We start from the raw sequence: 15075 nt of genomic DNA, 5'->3' as shown, positions 1-15075 counted from the left end.
GTCTCGCCTGCAACAAAAGTCGCAGTATTTCTTCGCATTATGTGAGACATGTATTACTATCCAGCGGCAATGGCGGCATCACAAAAGCAGTGGCAACTGCGTCAACTATTTATATGAAGCCTTATGTTTCGGAAGATTGAAGACCTGGATGCTTCATATCTTGTATGCAGATACCTTATGTTAAGAAGTGTCCGTTTGTCATTTGTCCAATGTCATTGACCTCATTTTTATGGTTCAGCGACTGCTTGAAAAGAAATTGAGTTTTTTATATGACCGCAAAAATTTGCTTATGTTCATATAATGCTTTGATGTTGTCGTCATCGTTGTCATTGTTGTCTTTGTTCGCGCCTGTGTCAGCTTCGTTTGAAATCACATTTGGTTTATGGACAATTACTTTAGTTTTAGTGAATGGATCTCTACCAAATTTTACCAGAAGGTTAACTAACTTCTTAAAAGCTTTATATTTTAGAAGGTGGAAGACCTGGATGCTTCATACTTTGTATATAAATCCTCTATAGTACGAAGTTTCCGTTTGTCACATGTCCATTGTCCTTAACCTCATTTTCATGGTTCAGTGACTACTTGAAAAAAAAAGTTAAGATTTTTTGTAATGTTAATTTCTCTCTTATTATGAGTAATAGGATAACTATATTTATTATGTGCGTACCTTGCAAGGTCCTCATGCCTGTCAAACAGTTTTCACTTGACCTCAACCTCATTTCATGGATCAGTGAACAAGGTTAAGTTTTGGTGTTCAAGTCCATATCTCAGATACTATAAGCAATAGGTCTAGTATATTTGGTGTATGGAAGGGTTGTAAGGTGTACATGTCCAACTGGCAGGTGTCATCTGACCTTGACCTCATTTTCATGGTTCAGTGGTTATAGTTAAGTTTTTGTGTTTTGGTCTGTTTTTCTTATACTGTATGCAATAGGTAAACTATATTTGGTGTATGGAATGATTGCAAGGTGTACATGTCCAACCGGCAGGTGTCATCTGACCTTGACCTCATTTTCACTGTTCATTACTCAGTGTTAAGTTTTCATGGTTAAGTTTGTTTCTAAGATACTATAAGCAATAGGTCAACTATATTTAATGCATAGATTGATTGTAAAGTGTACATGTCTGTTTGGCATGGTTCATCTGACCTTGACCTCATTTTCATGGTTCATTGGTCAATGTTTAGTTTTCTTGGTTAAGTCTGTTTCTTAGAAACTATAAGCAATAGGTCAACTATATTTAGTGTATTGAATGATTGTTAGGTGTACATGTATTTCTCGTTTGGTTTTTCTGACCTTGACCTCATTTTCTTGAATCATGTTGAGTTTATGTGATAGTTGTAGTAAAGCATTATATTTAGGACTATCAACATAATATCAATGGTTAGTAAAGAAGGCAAGCCATTTCAGCGTGTGCACTCTTGTAGTGTTTTGGTCTGTTTTCCAAGTAATAGCTCAGCTCTAGATCTATTTGGTGAATGAATTAATTGTTAAGTGTACATGTCTGTCTAGCAGGTATTGTCTGACCTTGACCCAATTTTCATGGTTCATTGATCAATAATACATTTTCCTATACATTTTGTCAGTCTATGAGATACTATTTTTCAAGTACTTAAGCAATAGGTCAACTATTTTTTGGTGTATGGAAGTCCTAGCCCAGAATAAATACAATAATCCACTGGTATCAATGTAAGAATCTATATATATTACTGTTGGTATGCTTGGCTGTCCTTCAGGGAATTTAATTATACACAAATTTCATGAACATTAGAGGAAAAGAGATTTGTGAAATGCAAAATGAATTGCATTCCAAATCGAAATACAGAAAAAATAAATGAAATAATTAAGTATAGATACATGAACTGATGTTAGTTCAAATGTTTAAGATTTGAATCGAAAATGGCCATCATGGCCAGTCAAAGAGCCTAAATGAATTAAACTTAAGGAATAAACTTCTAAAATTTGTATCATTGTACCATTTAAAACGCAAAATTAAAAAGCATAGTAACCAGGTAAACAAAGGTTTTCTTTAGCACCGAAATTTTCATACGCTGTTTATGGGAAACTTTGGTGACTTGTTTATATCTATTAAAATAACCTCCCTTAATTTTTTATGTCCTACCTAGGGGCATTATGTTTTTCGTTCTGATCATCCGTCCGTCATCCCTCCCTCCGTCCTTTCTGTCTGTCCCCCTTCAGGTTAAAGTTTTTGGTCAAGGTAGCTTTTGATTAAGTTGAAGTCTGATCAACTTGAAACTTAGTACACATGTTCCCTATGGTATGATCTTTCTAACTTTTAATTCAAATTTGACCCCGATTTCACGGTCCACTGAACATAGAAAATAATAGTGTGAGGGGGGCATCAGTGTACTATGGACACATTCTTGTTTTAATAAAAATCTGAAATGACATTGAGGCATTGTGGAAAATTTTTCTTTGAAAAAATGATGGGTGTATCATGCGCTCATAGGGCAGCTAGTTATTTTTGAAAATCATTAAAAACAACTGTCTACAAAATGCATAGATTCCAGATGAGGAAAACCTGGTCTTATATATTCTTGTGTACGGTCTAGCTAATTTTTAAGTTCATATTGATAATATGTTATTTATTTATTAATATTCTTTTTTGTAGGAACAAGAAATCCAAAAAGACCATGTCCGTTTTGTGGTATATTTCAAAGTCGATTAAGCAGGCATATTCTAACTAAACATAGAGACAACGATGAGGTAAAGGCAGCAAAGCAGCTTCCTGTAAAGGACAGAAATCAGGTTTTATGCAATTTGAAAAGGAGAGGCTATCACCAGTACAACTTGATGCTAATGAAAGAGGATGATTTTGATGTGAATCAAATAGTTAAGGAAAGGCAGGCAAGAAAACAGAGGGAAGGAGATGCAATGGAAAATAGGGCTATGTGTTCCTCATGTCAGGGTTATTTTGTAAAAGAACACTTGAAGATTCACAGAATCAAATGTACAGCAGCAGAGGGAACAACAATTACACCAACTGCAATTCCACTTTCTGCTGTTAGAGATGATGGTTACACTGAAGATTATAAGGCAGACATCTTAAGTGGCTTTTTGGATGACACAAGTGGAAAGTTTTGTAAAACTGATAAATACCTAAAAGATTTTGGATTTCACAGTTACAGAAGATTTGCAGCAAGGAAGGATAAAAACCCACAGAACAGAAAAAATATAATGAAGCACATGAGGACACTAGCAAATCTTTTCTTTTGTTTTAAAAGCGAGGCAGCTAAAATTGGCATAGACATAAATGCAACATTAGACATGTTTAAAATGGAACACTTTACCACTTTTATGGATGCTATCCATGTGATGGCTGCAAAAGATGATGGTGGCATGAAATCTGGTTTAAAGAAAAACGTAGGTCATCTTTTAAAAAATGTTATTAGACACATAAAAGGGCAGCATTTATTGCAGGGTAAGAGAGATGAGCTGGTAAAAATTGAGGAATTCAAAACATTATTTGATTACTACAGAAAGGAGATATTCGATGGAGCTGAGTACAATTGTATTAAGAATAGACAGGAAAACCTCAGACGACCACAATATTTACCTCTTGATGATGATGTAAGAAGATTGAGAAATTACACCCTTTCTGGAATTGCTCAGATGGATGACCCATATCAGATTTTAGATGTTAATGAATATCCTCGGCTTAGAGATCTTGTGGTGGCAAGAATTACACTGTTCAATGCCAAGCGGGGAGGAGAACCAAGTAGACTTACTTTAAAGGAATGGAATGATGCAAAAGATGGCGTCTGGTTAGATGAAACCCACAAGAAAAAAGCCAAAACATCAGAAGAACTTGAATTGTTTGAAATATACAAATTGTCGTATCAGTCTGGCAAAAGTGTGTGCCATATGCTCCCAACGCTCATTCCGAAAGATTCTTGGAAAGCTATAAGAAAGCTTGCTGATCCACAGATAAGACAGATGGCAGGTGTAAAACCTACTAATATATATGTATTTCCAAACATCCAAGGCTCCAACTTTCATGTAAATGGATGGAATAGTGTAAACAAAGTTTGTAAGCAGACAGGGCTGACAAAAGAGATTAACGCCACCCAAATGAGACATTACATGTCAACTGTGTTTGCAAACTTGGATGTACCGGAGACAGACAGGCAGGCTTTTTATAGACACATGGGCCATTCAGAAGAAATCAATAAACATGTTTACCAATGTCCATTGGCTGTTCAAGAAATTACAAAAGTTGGAAAGTTTTTTTATCTTATGGACAAAGGTAAGTTTTTTTTTATATTAAATATTGTTTACATATAGATAGAGTCTTGACTTTTCCCCCAAAGACATACAATCAGAGCATGGTCCACATTAATGGTTGTTTGATTGCCCAAGACCTGAGTGAAAGTCATCATTGGCCAAGTAAAATATTCAGCCATACTTGTCAGATTGGCAAGTAAAAGCTTCAATGTACTTTTTGTACGATTGCAAGTTAAAATCAAAAGTGTAAAACAGTGAAAAATACTGGATCTAGTATTAATTTATATAAATAATCATATCAATAAGCCTAGACATTATGTTATAGTTATTGACCAAGCAAGTCGGTATATATGATATAATCTGCACAACTCGAGTGACCCTTATTAACTGGAACGACGTAGGAGTTCAGGTTAAAGAGTCATCCCGACCGTGCAGATTAAATGATATATACCGATTTGATTAGCCAATAACTGTTTGAACACATGACGCCATCAATTTACGTGAACATTTTAGAAATATGCGAATTATATTCTGCAATCCATGGCTCCTAAGAAAGTTCCTTGTAGGATAAAGAAAGGGGGAAATACGCTTTTATGTAGTTAAAATTATGAAGTATTTAAATATTAACTTTTTTCATATTTAAGCTTCTTCCTAAATTGTAAAAAAAAATGTTACATTATTAGGAGAATCGCTATTTAATGGTAGATTTTTTTTGTTATCGTTTCTGTTAAATTTATTCACAATTTTTATATAAATTAGTGAAGAATTAGAAATTGACATATTGTGTAGACACCTATCTATTGTTGAAAACTATACTATATGTTACCTTCTAGATGTCCTTAGTTTGTTCTTGTCGTTTGGTTGCTGTCTTATTGGTGTATAATCTACATCTCCTACAGTTTTAGTACCGTTTGGTGTACTTTTAAATCAGTGTATGAAAAATCATAACTAAAATGGTTATTGTGTATAGATTTATTGTCTATCTTTCGTCAATAATATGCTTAGAGGAAGATGGACTGATGAGAGATGCATGTACACAGGGACTTGTGTCTATCCGTGGGAAGGTCGACTATCCATATGTAATACATATGGATAGTTGACCTTCCCATGTGGAGATGTACCTAAATTAAATATATTAAGTATACAGAAAAAAGTGTTTCACTTTTCAATCTTAACTTCCCCTCCATCTCCAATTTTTTTCTACTGTATAAATTTTTGAAGACATATAGCATCTTAACAAAATCTGATTCACCCCCATCCCCCCACGCTGTTTTGATACAAACTTAAATATGATTCCCATTAAATTTGATCCCAAAATAATCACTTTAAAGGCATACATATCTAAATAGTCGTAATAAATTCCATTGAGCATTCTAAAATACATTATATTTTGGCAGAAATTACAAAAAAATCATTATTATCTGGTTTGACTGTGAAACACTGTTAAAATTCAGATGTACATTGTGCACAAAATATTATAAAATATTTTATGTCCCATCCTTTGATTTGAAAACATATCTTGTTTTAGCATAAAATCGTCAAAAAATGTTTTTAGTCTCGCTACACTCGGTGATATTTTTAAAAGTTTATGGAATTAAACCCCTTTCAATTAAATCCAGGACTGCTCCTAAAGGTTAGAGTATACTTTTGAACTGTGCAGTATATCTGAGGTAGTTAATGCACACCTTTGCTGTGCATTATCCCGATTATAGCACAGTAATTAAGAACAAAGAGATTTTACCCATTTTATGTGTTATAAGTGACAAATTAACATATTTTCCCTTTCTAACTTTATAAATTATTTTAATGTTAGCCAATCAATGTACGATTCTGTTGTTGATTCCCATCAAATTAGACAGGGGTATGGAAATGCTCTGCCCAATTTGCCTGACTTATTGTACATTATTTTGACCTGGTTATACCCGTAGACAAGTAAAACATTACACTTTACATAATTAAATTAAATAAAAAATATAGAATTATTTTCACATCATTGTTCATGATGAGATCTAAGTATCAGTTAAAATTTAAAATAGATTGATTATTAAGCCAGAATAACAAAAATAAGTTGGACTCAATAGCATAACATGATCTTTGTCCATTAACCCAGGATGGCCAATTAGGTTTATCTGACATTAACGGAAGTGACATTTTAATTATACCCCTGCTTTAAAAAAGTGGGGGTATACTGTTTTTCCTCTGTCTGTCCGTCCGTCCGTCCATATGTCCATCCGTCCCATGAATATTTTTCTTCGCATTTTTCTTAGGAACTACAATACAAGGATATCTGAAATTTGGTTTCGGGGTTAATATAAGTCACCTATACCGTGTGATGCGTTTCTTAGGTTCATCACTCAACAACTTCCTGTTTACGGAACACTTGTATCATTTTACACATGATAACCAAGTTGAAAATTTGCTAACATTTTTCTCAGGACCTACACTACAAGGATTTCTGAAATTTGGTTTCAGGGTCTATATAAGTGAGCTTTACCCTGTGATACGTTTTCAGATTCATCACTCAACAACTTATTGTTTACCGAACACTTGTATCATTTTTTACACATGATAGCCAAGTTGAAAATTTTAGTGACTTTTTTCTCTGGACCTACAGTAAAAGGATTTCGTAAATTTAGTTTCAGAGTTTATATAAGTCACCTATACCGAGTGATGCTTTTTCAGATTCTTCACTCAACAACTTCCTGTTTACCGGACACTTGTATCATTTTACACATGATAGCCAAGTTGAAAATTTTCGTCACATTTTTCTCAGGAACTACAATACAAGGATTTCTGAAATTTGGTTTTAGGGTTTATATAAGTCAGCTATACCGTGTGATGTGTTTTAAGTTTCATCACTCAAAAACTTCTTGTTAACTGAACACTTGTATCATTTTTTACACATGATAGCCAAGTTGAAAATTTTCGTCACATTTTTCTCAGGAAATACAATAAAAGGATTTCTGAAATTTGTTCATCAGTGAGCAGTAGCTCGCAGTTTCACTTGTTTTTCTTGAATGACTTCTATCAGGATCAATAAATACCTGATAAAAACAACTAGACAAAAGAATGAAAATAATAATCATTAATGACGAGTGAATATAATGCTAAAAATGGAAGGGTAGAAAGACTGGGAATAAGAAGGAAAAATATCATAATGAAAATTCCTGAAGTTATGACTAACAGATTTCCCCTGGCTTTCCAGTAAATGAATTTCTGAAAATAAATTGAATTTGTACACAATTTGTAGGAGATACCAACATCTTGATGATTAAAAGTCTATCTTATTTGTTGGCAAATTGATATATAGAAGGGACATTTATGATCTATTATTTAGTTTTCCTCTCTTTGCTAGTGTTAAAACTTAGTACACAATTTGTACCTGCTGGCTAGTATTTTAAAAACATTGCTAAATTTCTCTCTAGATGTCTTTTGGTTGCTGTCTCATTAATGGTAACCACCTATATACATCCTTTTATTCATACACATAAACAAATCACAAACATAATTTATATTGCAATTCAACCACTTTTAAGAATCATACAATCTTTTTTTGTGGAAATTCAGGGCAAGTAGGTCCTGGAAAATTATTTAATTCCCAGTGTGTTCATTGTAAAGAGAGCACATTTATGTTCTAGAATAACATTCTCTAGCCCCTGAGATTTAGTTAGTATAGTAAACTGGTATGAATTGCTTATACAATGAAACAAAAAATACATATGAAGAAATGGAGTAGGAGATTTATAAAATTCTGAAAAAAGTACCTTTTTGAATTGCATTTACCTTATTTTATGACCTTAAATGGCAGTTAAAAATTTGTAATATGCTATTCATTGAAGACTATTTCAGGATCGGAGGCATTGATTAAATGATAGATTTGGTAATATTTTGCATATCTATTTATATATATCATATATGCATTTCGACACACCAGCTGACCTAATTTCATTTTTTGACGACAAAAAGCGAAAGGATCTATTTACCCTGTATTTGTTTTCATTCTAAAGGTCAACATCTAAAAGTTGCCCAATCCTAATGGAAATTAAATATCAAAGAGTATAGATTTAGTTAACGATGATCTTCTAATACATTTTTGTGGTAAATGCTCAAAATTTGCCAAAAGTTGTCAAAATTGCTGTTATGGGCTATCTTGAGACATTTACAATTTGGTGATCTGCTTAGAAAAAAAAGAGAGGTGAAAGATACCAAAGGGACAGTACAACAGATCAAATCAACTGTCTAAAACCAGTTGTTAGCATGATACAGTTTATATGTTCGTCTAAAATATTTTTTGATGGTATGATACTTAACCCCTAACGGAAGGGTTTCTGCTTGATTTTCATATGATGAGGACATAATCTTTCAATCAGATAAATTGAGGTCTGGAGCTGGCATGTCAGTAACTGCTTGTAGTCCTTTGTTAATTTATGTATCAATGTCATTTAATTTTGCTTAGTTTCTTTTGTTACCTACTCTGACATCAGACTTCTTTTAAACTGATTTTTACTGTGTATTGCGGTGTTTGTTTATTCTTCATTGGCTAGAGGTAATTGGGGAGGGTTGAGATCTCACAAAGCATGTCTAACCATTTTTGCACCTGTCCTAAGTCGGGAGCCTCTGGCCTTTGTTAGTCTTGTATGTTATTACGTTTTTAGTTCATTTATATGTTTTGGAGTTTAGTGTAATGTCTATTTTCACTGAACTAATACACATTTTTGTTTAGAAGCCAGCTGAAGCCTGCCTTAGGGTGCGGGATTTTTTTGTGTTGAAGACATATTGGTGGCCTTTGGCCGTTTTCTGCTCTTTGGTCGGATTGTTTTCTCTTTGACACACCTCCAATTTCCTTCTCAGTTTTATTATAGCTATGAGAAATAATCATAACTGAAATATGAGGTTGTTAATTATCTGCTTAAGTAAAATTGAGAATGGAAATGGGGAATGTGTCAGAGACAACAACCCTACCAAAGAGTAAACAACTATGACCTACATGCAAGACTCAAATGGCAGTTCGAAAAATGAAATGTTTTAAAATAGTGGCTTAAACTAAATTAAGATGCACGATTATTATTTAAAATTATAAAATGAAATCATAGAAAAATTTACCCCCTCTGTAGTCTACCAAAGATTGCAATAAAGACGAAAAAATTGAGTTTGGTAGTCTTAATTCTATACCCTAAATAGTAGATACTGGTTTTGCAATGACATTTAGTGATGCCTTCTTATGTTAAATTATATTGACAAGCCCACATTATATTCAGACAATAAAACTGCATCTGGCATATTCTATCTTTATAAATTTTGTCAAGCATTTGTTGACTTATGTTAACACTCTGATTTTTTTTTATATTTAGATGGTATTAAAGCTTATCCTGATTCTCAGTCATTACCAGCAAAAATGCAAAATGCTGACCAAGGTAGTATGTTTAAAGACAGATATATATGAAAATATATGTATTCAAGCTCAAGTACATACTCAAAAGTATCTGATTTTATGTTTTTTAAGTATTTGGACTTAATTCCTAAAAAAGGGGATTTATTTTCAGAGTTGGGACAATAACTCAAAAATGATTTGAGCAGTTTTCATGAAACTTTGATGACTTGTTTATATCTATTGAAATAAGCTGTCTGTTGTTTTTTTTTTTTACATATAAATGACATTGAGAACTTTATTTATTGACAAATTGTTGAAAACTGTCAATTTTTCACACCATTGACGGTTATAGAATTTCATTAAAAGCATGAAGATGAGCAAAATGGGCAGCAGGTGTATATGCATATGGTGCAGCTCTTTATTTCATTTTTGCAGAAATCTTTATAGATAAGGATGAGAACTAGTAAAAAACAAAGATGTTAAGTACAATGAGTCTTACAAATAAGCAACATGGCTGTAATTGTCAACTTACTTCCTTTAGGAGTTAATGCCTTTATATAACTGCAAAATATTTTTGGGGCTCGTATAATGCTATGATGTCGTAGTCGTCTGCGTCGTCTTCGTCATCGTCCAAAGACACATTTGGTTTCAGGACAATAACTTTAGTTTAAATGAATGGATCTCTATGAAATTTTACAAGAAGGTTCAATACCACAAAAGGATGATTGGGATTGATTTAAGGGGTTATGGTACCAACAGTTTAGGAATTAGGGGCCAAAAAGGGGCCAAAACAAGCATTTTTGTAGTTTCCGGACAATAACTTGTGTGTAAGTGTATGGATCTCTCTGACATTGTACGACAATGTTCCATATCACAAAGGGAAGGCTGGGAGTGAGTTTGGGGGAAATAACCCCAAGCATTCAGGAATTAGGGGCAAAAAAGGGGCCAAAAACAAGCATTTTTGTAGTTTCCGGACAATAACTTGTTTTTAAGTATATGGATCTCTCTAAAATTGTACTACAGGGTTTCATACTACAAAGGGAATGCTGGGATTGAGTATGGGGTAATTGCTCCAAGAGGGGGGATCAAAAAGTTGGGGGGGGGGATTTTTTTTACAATTTTTTAAGGGGTTCATAATTTTTTTTCTTCAAAATTTTTCAAATTTCAATATTTGATAAGTTTCAAGAAGAAATCTTCAATTGCACAGTATTGCGCAATAGATTTTTAAGATCTTTGACCACATTTATCTTGTGTCAGTAACCTGAATTATGTCAAAAACTGGATCACAATCCAAATTCAGACAGTATCAAGCTTGAATACTGTGTCCAAATTTGCCCCAACTGTTCAGGGTTTGACCTCTGTGGTCGTATCAGGCTGTGCCCAGCAAAGCATTTTATTTGTATTTGTGCTGTTTTTGCACAAACTATAATTGAAAGTGATAAACAGTTATTACCAAAACTGTATCACCATAAGGCCTTTAACAATGAGTAGAAACGATACTGGTTAGTAAGTTATAAATAGCCACTAAATGACTGATATGGCTAAAAAATAAATTAGGGGGTAAAAATCAAGTTTTGTCTATTATCTTGAAAACTATAATAAATAAAGAAAATCAGACATGGCAGAACTGATGAGAACTATGTAGTATCTATCCAGTTGTATAAATACTGTCAGATAACTTCTTGTAGGAGTTATTGCCCTGAAATGCTCCTAAAGAGCCTCAAGTCTAGTTACAAATTCTGACTAGACCAATTTTCTTGATTATGATTGTACAATTAGGTAAAGTTGTAAAAATTTATGTTACTTTGTATAATGATTAAAATTAATTGAATTTATTTTAGTTGCCTATAAAGTTTTTTAACACATAATTTGTATACGATCACAAAAAATTTTGCGGTCGTATATTGGTATCACTATGACGTTGTCGTTGTCCAAAGACACATTGGTTTTCGCACATTAACTTTAGTTTAAGTGAATGGATCCTTATGAAATTTTACCATCAGGTTCAATACCATAAAAGGAAGATTGGGATTGATTTTGGGGGTTATGGTACCAACAGTTAAGGAATTATGGGCCAAAAAGGGGCCAAAAATAAGCATTTTTGTAACTTCCAGACAATAACTTGTGTGTTAGTGTATGGATCTCTCTGACATTGTACCACAAGGTTCCATATCACAAAGGGAATGCTGGGATTGATTTTAGGGGTAATTGCCTCAAAATTTTAGGAACTAGGGGCAAAAAAAGGGGCAAAAAACAAGCATTTTTCTAGTTTCATGACAATAACTTGTGTGTAAGTGTATGGATCTTTCTGAAATTGTACTACAAGGTTCCATTTTACATAGGGAAAGCTGGAATTGAGTTTTGGGGTAATTGCCCAAAACGTTTAGGAATAAGGGGCCAAAAAGAGGCAAAAAATAAGCATTTTTTTAGTTTCCAGACAATAACTTGTGTTTATGTGTATTGATCTCTCTGAAATTGTACTGCAAGGTACCATACCACAAAGGGAAGGCTGGGATTTATTTTGGGGGAAATTGCCTCAAAATTTTAGGAATTAGGGGCCAAAAAGAGGCAAAAAAAACAAGCATTTTTCTAGTTTCAGGACAATAACTTGTGTGTTAGTGTATGGATCTTTATGCAATTGTACTACAAGGTTCCATCTCACAAAGGGAAAGCTGGGTATGCGTTTGGGGGTAGTTGCCCTAAACGTTTAGGAATTTGGGGCAAAAAAACAAGCATTTTTACAGTTTCCAGACAATAACTTGTGTTCAAGTGTATGGATCTCTTTGAAATAGTACTGCAAGCTACCATACCACAAAGGGAAGGTTGGGATTGAGTTTGGGGGTTATGAATCATAAGGGGGTTCAAAAATTGGGGGGGGGGGGGGGGGGGGGGGATTTTTTTTTCCTTTTTTTATCTTTCTTTAAAATTTTCCATTTTAAATTGGTTATTTTTTATTTATATATAAAAGCAAATAATAATGATAAGGTTTGATTTCGTCAAAAATTGAAATATTGGGGTTCTTTGATATGCTGAATCTAACCGTGTATTTAGATTCTTAATTTTTGGTCCTGTTTTAAAATTGGTCTACATTAAGGTCCAAAGGGTCCAAAATTAAACTTAGTTTGATTTTAACAAAAATTGAATTCTTGTTGTTCTTTGATATGCTTAATCTAACCGTGTATGTATTTAGATTTTGGATATTGGACCATAATAGGTAAATTCAAATTTTTTTAAGTTCTTAGACCACATTCATTCTGTGTCAGAAACCTATGCTGTGTCAAATATTTAATCACTATCCAAATTCAGAGCTGTATCAAGCTTGAATGTTGTGTGCATACTTGCCCCAACTGTTCAGGGTTTGACCTCTGCGGTTGAATCAAGCTGCGCCAAGCTTATCATTTTTGTTTTGTTTTAAATATCGTTAAATAACATTTGTTGGATTATTCAATTGATAATGACACTTTGTAAAAGCTGTATCTGAAAATTTGCTTAGCTTTTTTAGCTCACCGGGGCCCTTGGCCCCATGTGAGCTTATGCCATCACTTGGCGTCCGTCGTTGTCCGTCTTCGTCGTCTGTCGTCATCGTCTGTCTTCTGTTGTTGTCTGTCGTCGTCTGTCGTTGTAAACTATTTCAAAAATCTTCACCTCTGAAACTACTGGGCCAAATACCTTCAAACTTTAACTAAATGTTCTTTAGGGTATCTAGTTTATAAATTGTATCCGAAGTTTTGATCCATCGACAAACATGGCCGCCATGGCTAAAAATAGAACATAGGGGTCAAATGCAGTTTTTGGCTTATATCTCAAAAACTAAATCTTTTAGAGCAAATCTGACATGGGGTAAAATTGTTCAATTGGTCAAGATATATCAGCTCTGAAATTTTCAGATGAATCGAACAACCCATTGTTGGGTTGCTGCCACCGAATTGGTAGGTTTAACAAAATTTTGCAGTTTTTTGTTATTAATTTGAATATTATTATAGATATATATAAACTGTAAGCAGCAATAATGTTCAGCAAAGTAAGATCTACAAAAAAGTTAATATGACCAAAATTGTCAATTGATCCCTTAAGGAGTTATTGCCCTTTAAAGACAATTTTACACAATTTATTCATTAAGTTTGCTAACATTTAAAAATCTTCTCCTCTGAAACTACTTGGCCAATTACCTTCAAACTTTAACTAAATGTTCCTTAGGGTATCTTGTTTATAAATTGTATCCGAAGTTTGTATCCATAGACAAACATGGCCGCCATGGCTAAAAACAGAACATAAGGGTCAAATGCAGTTTTTGGCTAATATCTCAAAAACTAAATCTTTTAGAGCAAATGTGACATGGGGTAAAATTGTTTAATTGGTCAAGATCTATCGGCCCTGAAATTATCAGACGAATCGAACAATCCATTGTTGGGTTGCTGCCACCGAATTGGTAGTTTTATCAAAATTTTGCAGTTTTTTGTTATTATTTTGAATATTATTATAGATATATATAAACTGTAAGCAGCAATAATGTTCAGCAAAGTAAGATCTACAAAAAAGTTAATATGACTAAAATTGTCAATTGATCCCTTAAGGAGTTATTGCCCTTTAAAGACAATTTTACACAATTTATTCATCAAGTTTGCTAACATTTAAAAATCTTCTCCTCTGAAATACAGGTGAGCAATTCAGGCTCTTGAGAGCCTCTTGTTAAGGCTACAAATAAAAGAGAATCCTTTTAATGCCCCCACTGTAGCAGAGGGGGCATTTAGTTTTGCCCTTGTCCATCTGTATGACCGTATGCCCATAGGCCCAAAAAGTTAGTTTCCTTTCTCTTATTTTAGTTTGCCTCAATCAAATATTATGAAACTTATACACACACTTATAACTACTAAACCCAGATCAAGATTCAATTTGGCGTCACTGTTATCATTTTAGAGTAATGCCCCTTTATAAATGGAAAAATTGTTCGTTTCTGTTCTGTTTGCCTCAACCAAATGTTATGAAACTTTTACCCAATGCTAATTACTACAAAACACAGATCATGTCTGAATTTTGTTTGTGTCACTTTTATTGTTCTAGACAGTAGACTAAGTATGCCCCTTTCCAAATGGAAAAATTGGTGAATTTTTTGTTTCTGTTTAACTTTAGTTTGCCTTAACCAAATGCTATGAAACTTATACATAATGCTTATTACTACAAAACTCAGATCATGTTTGAATTTTGGTGGCGTCGCTTTTACCGTTCTAGAGTTTTGCCCCTTTATAAATGGAAAAATTGCTGAGATATTCGGTTCTGTCCTGTAGTGACTTTATATTGCCTCAACCAAAAGTTATAAAACTTATGCACTATGATAATTACCACAAAACACAGATCAAGTTTTAATTTTGGTGGTTTCAACTTAATCGTTTTTATAGGTAATAATGTCCCTTTCCAAATGAAAAAATTGCAGAATTTTTCATTTCAGTTATCTTACTTAAA

At 33.5% G+C, this 15075-nt stretch overlaps 1 protein-coding gene across 1 annotated transcript in view; it reads left to right on the top strand.

The window, feature by feature from the left end:
- The first annotated feature begins 4068 nt into the window (after positions 1-4068).
- LOC127710133 (uncharacterized) overlaps positions 4069-15075 on the top strand; it is a 29588-nt gene continuing 18581 nt past the window's right edge. The window contains exons 1-2 of the mRNA XM_052215882.1: positions 4069-4266; positions 9596-9658. Coding sequence (XP_052071842.1) covers positions 4092-4266; positions 9596-9658 — 238 coding nt within the window. The 5' untranslated portion in view covers positions 4069-4091. The remainder of the gene's footprint in view (positions 4267-9595; positions 9659-15075) is intronic.

This window comes from Mytilus californianus, unplaced genomic scaffold, assembly GCF_021869535.1.
Source record: "Mytilus californianus isolate M0D057914Y unplaced genomic scaffold, xbMytCali1.0.p SCAF_7, whole genome shotgun sequence".
Classification (NCBI taxonomy): domain Eukaryota; kingdom Metazoa; phylum Mollusca; class Bivalvia; order Mytilida; family Mytilidae; genus Mytilus; species Mytilus californianus.
The sequence above is the reverse complement of the archived record's forward strand: the minus strand, read 5'-3'. Positions and strand labels throughout refer to the sequence as shown.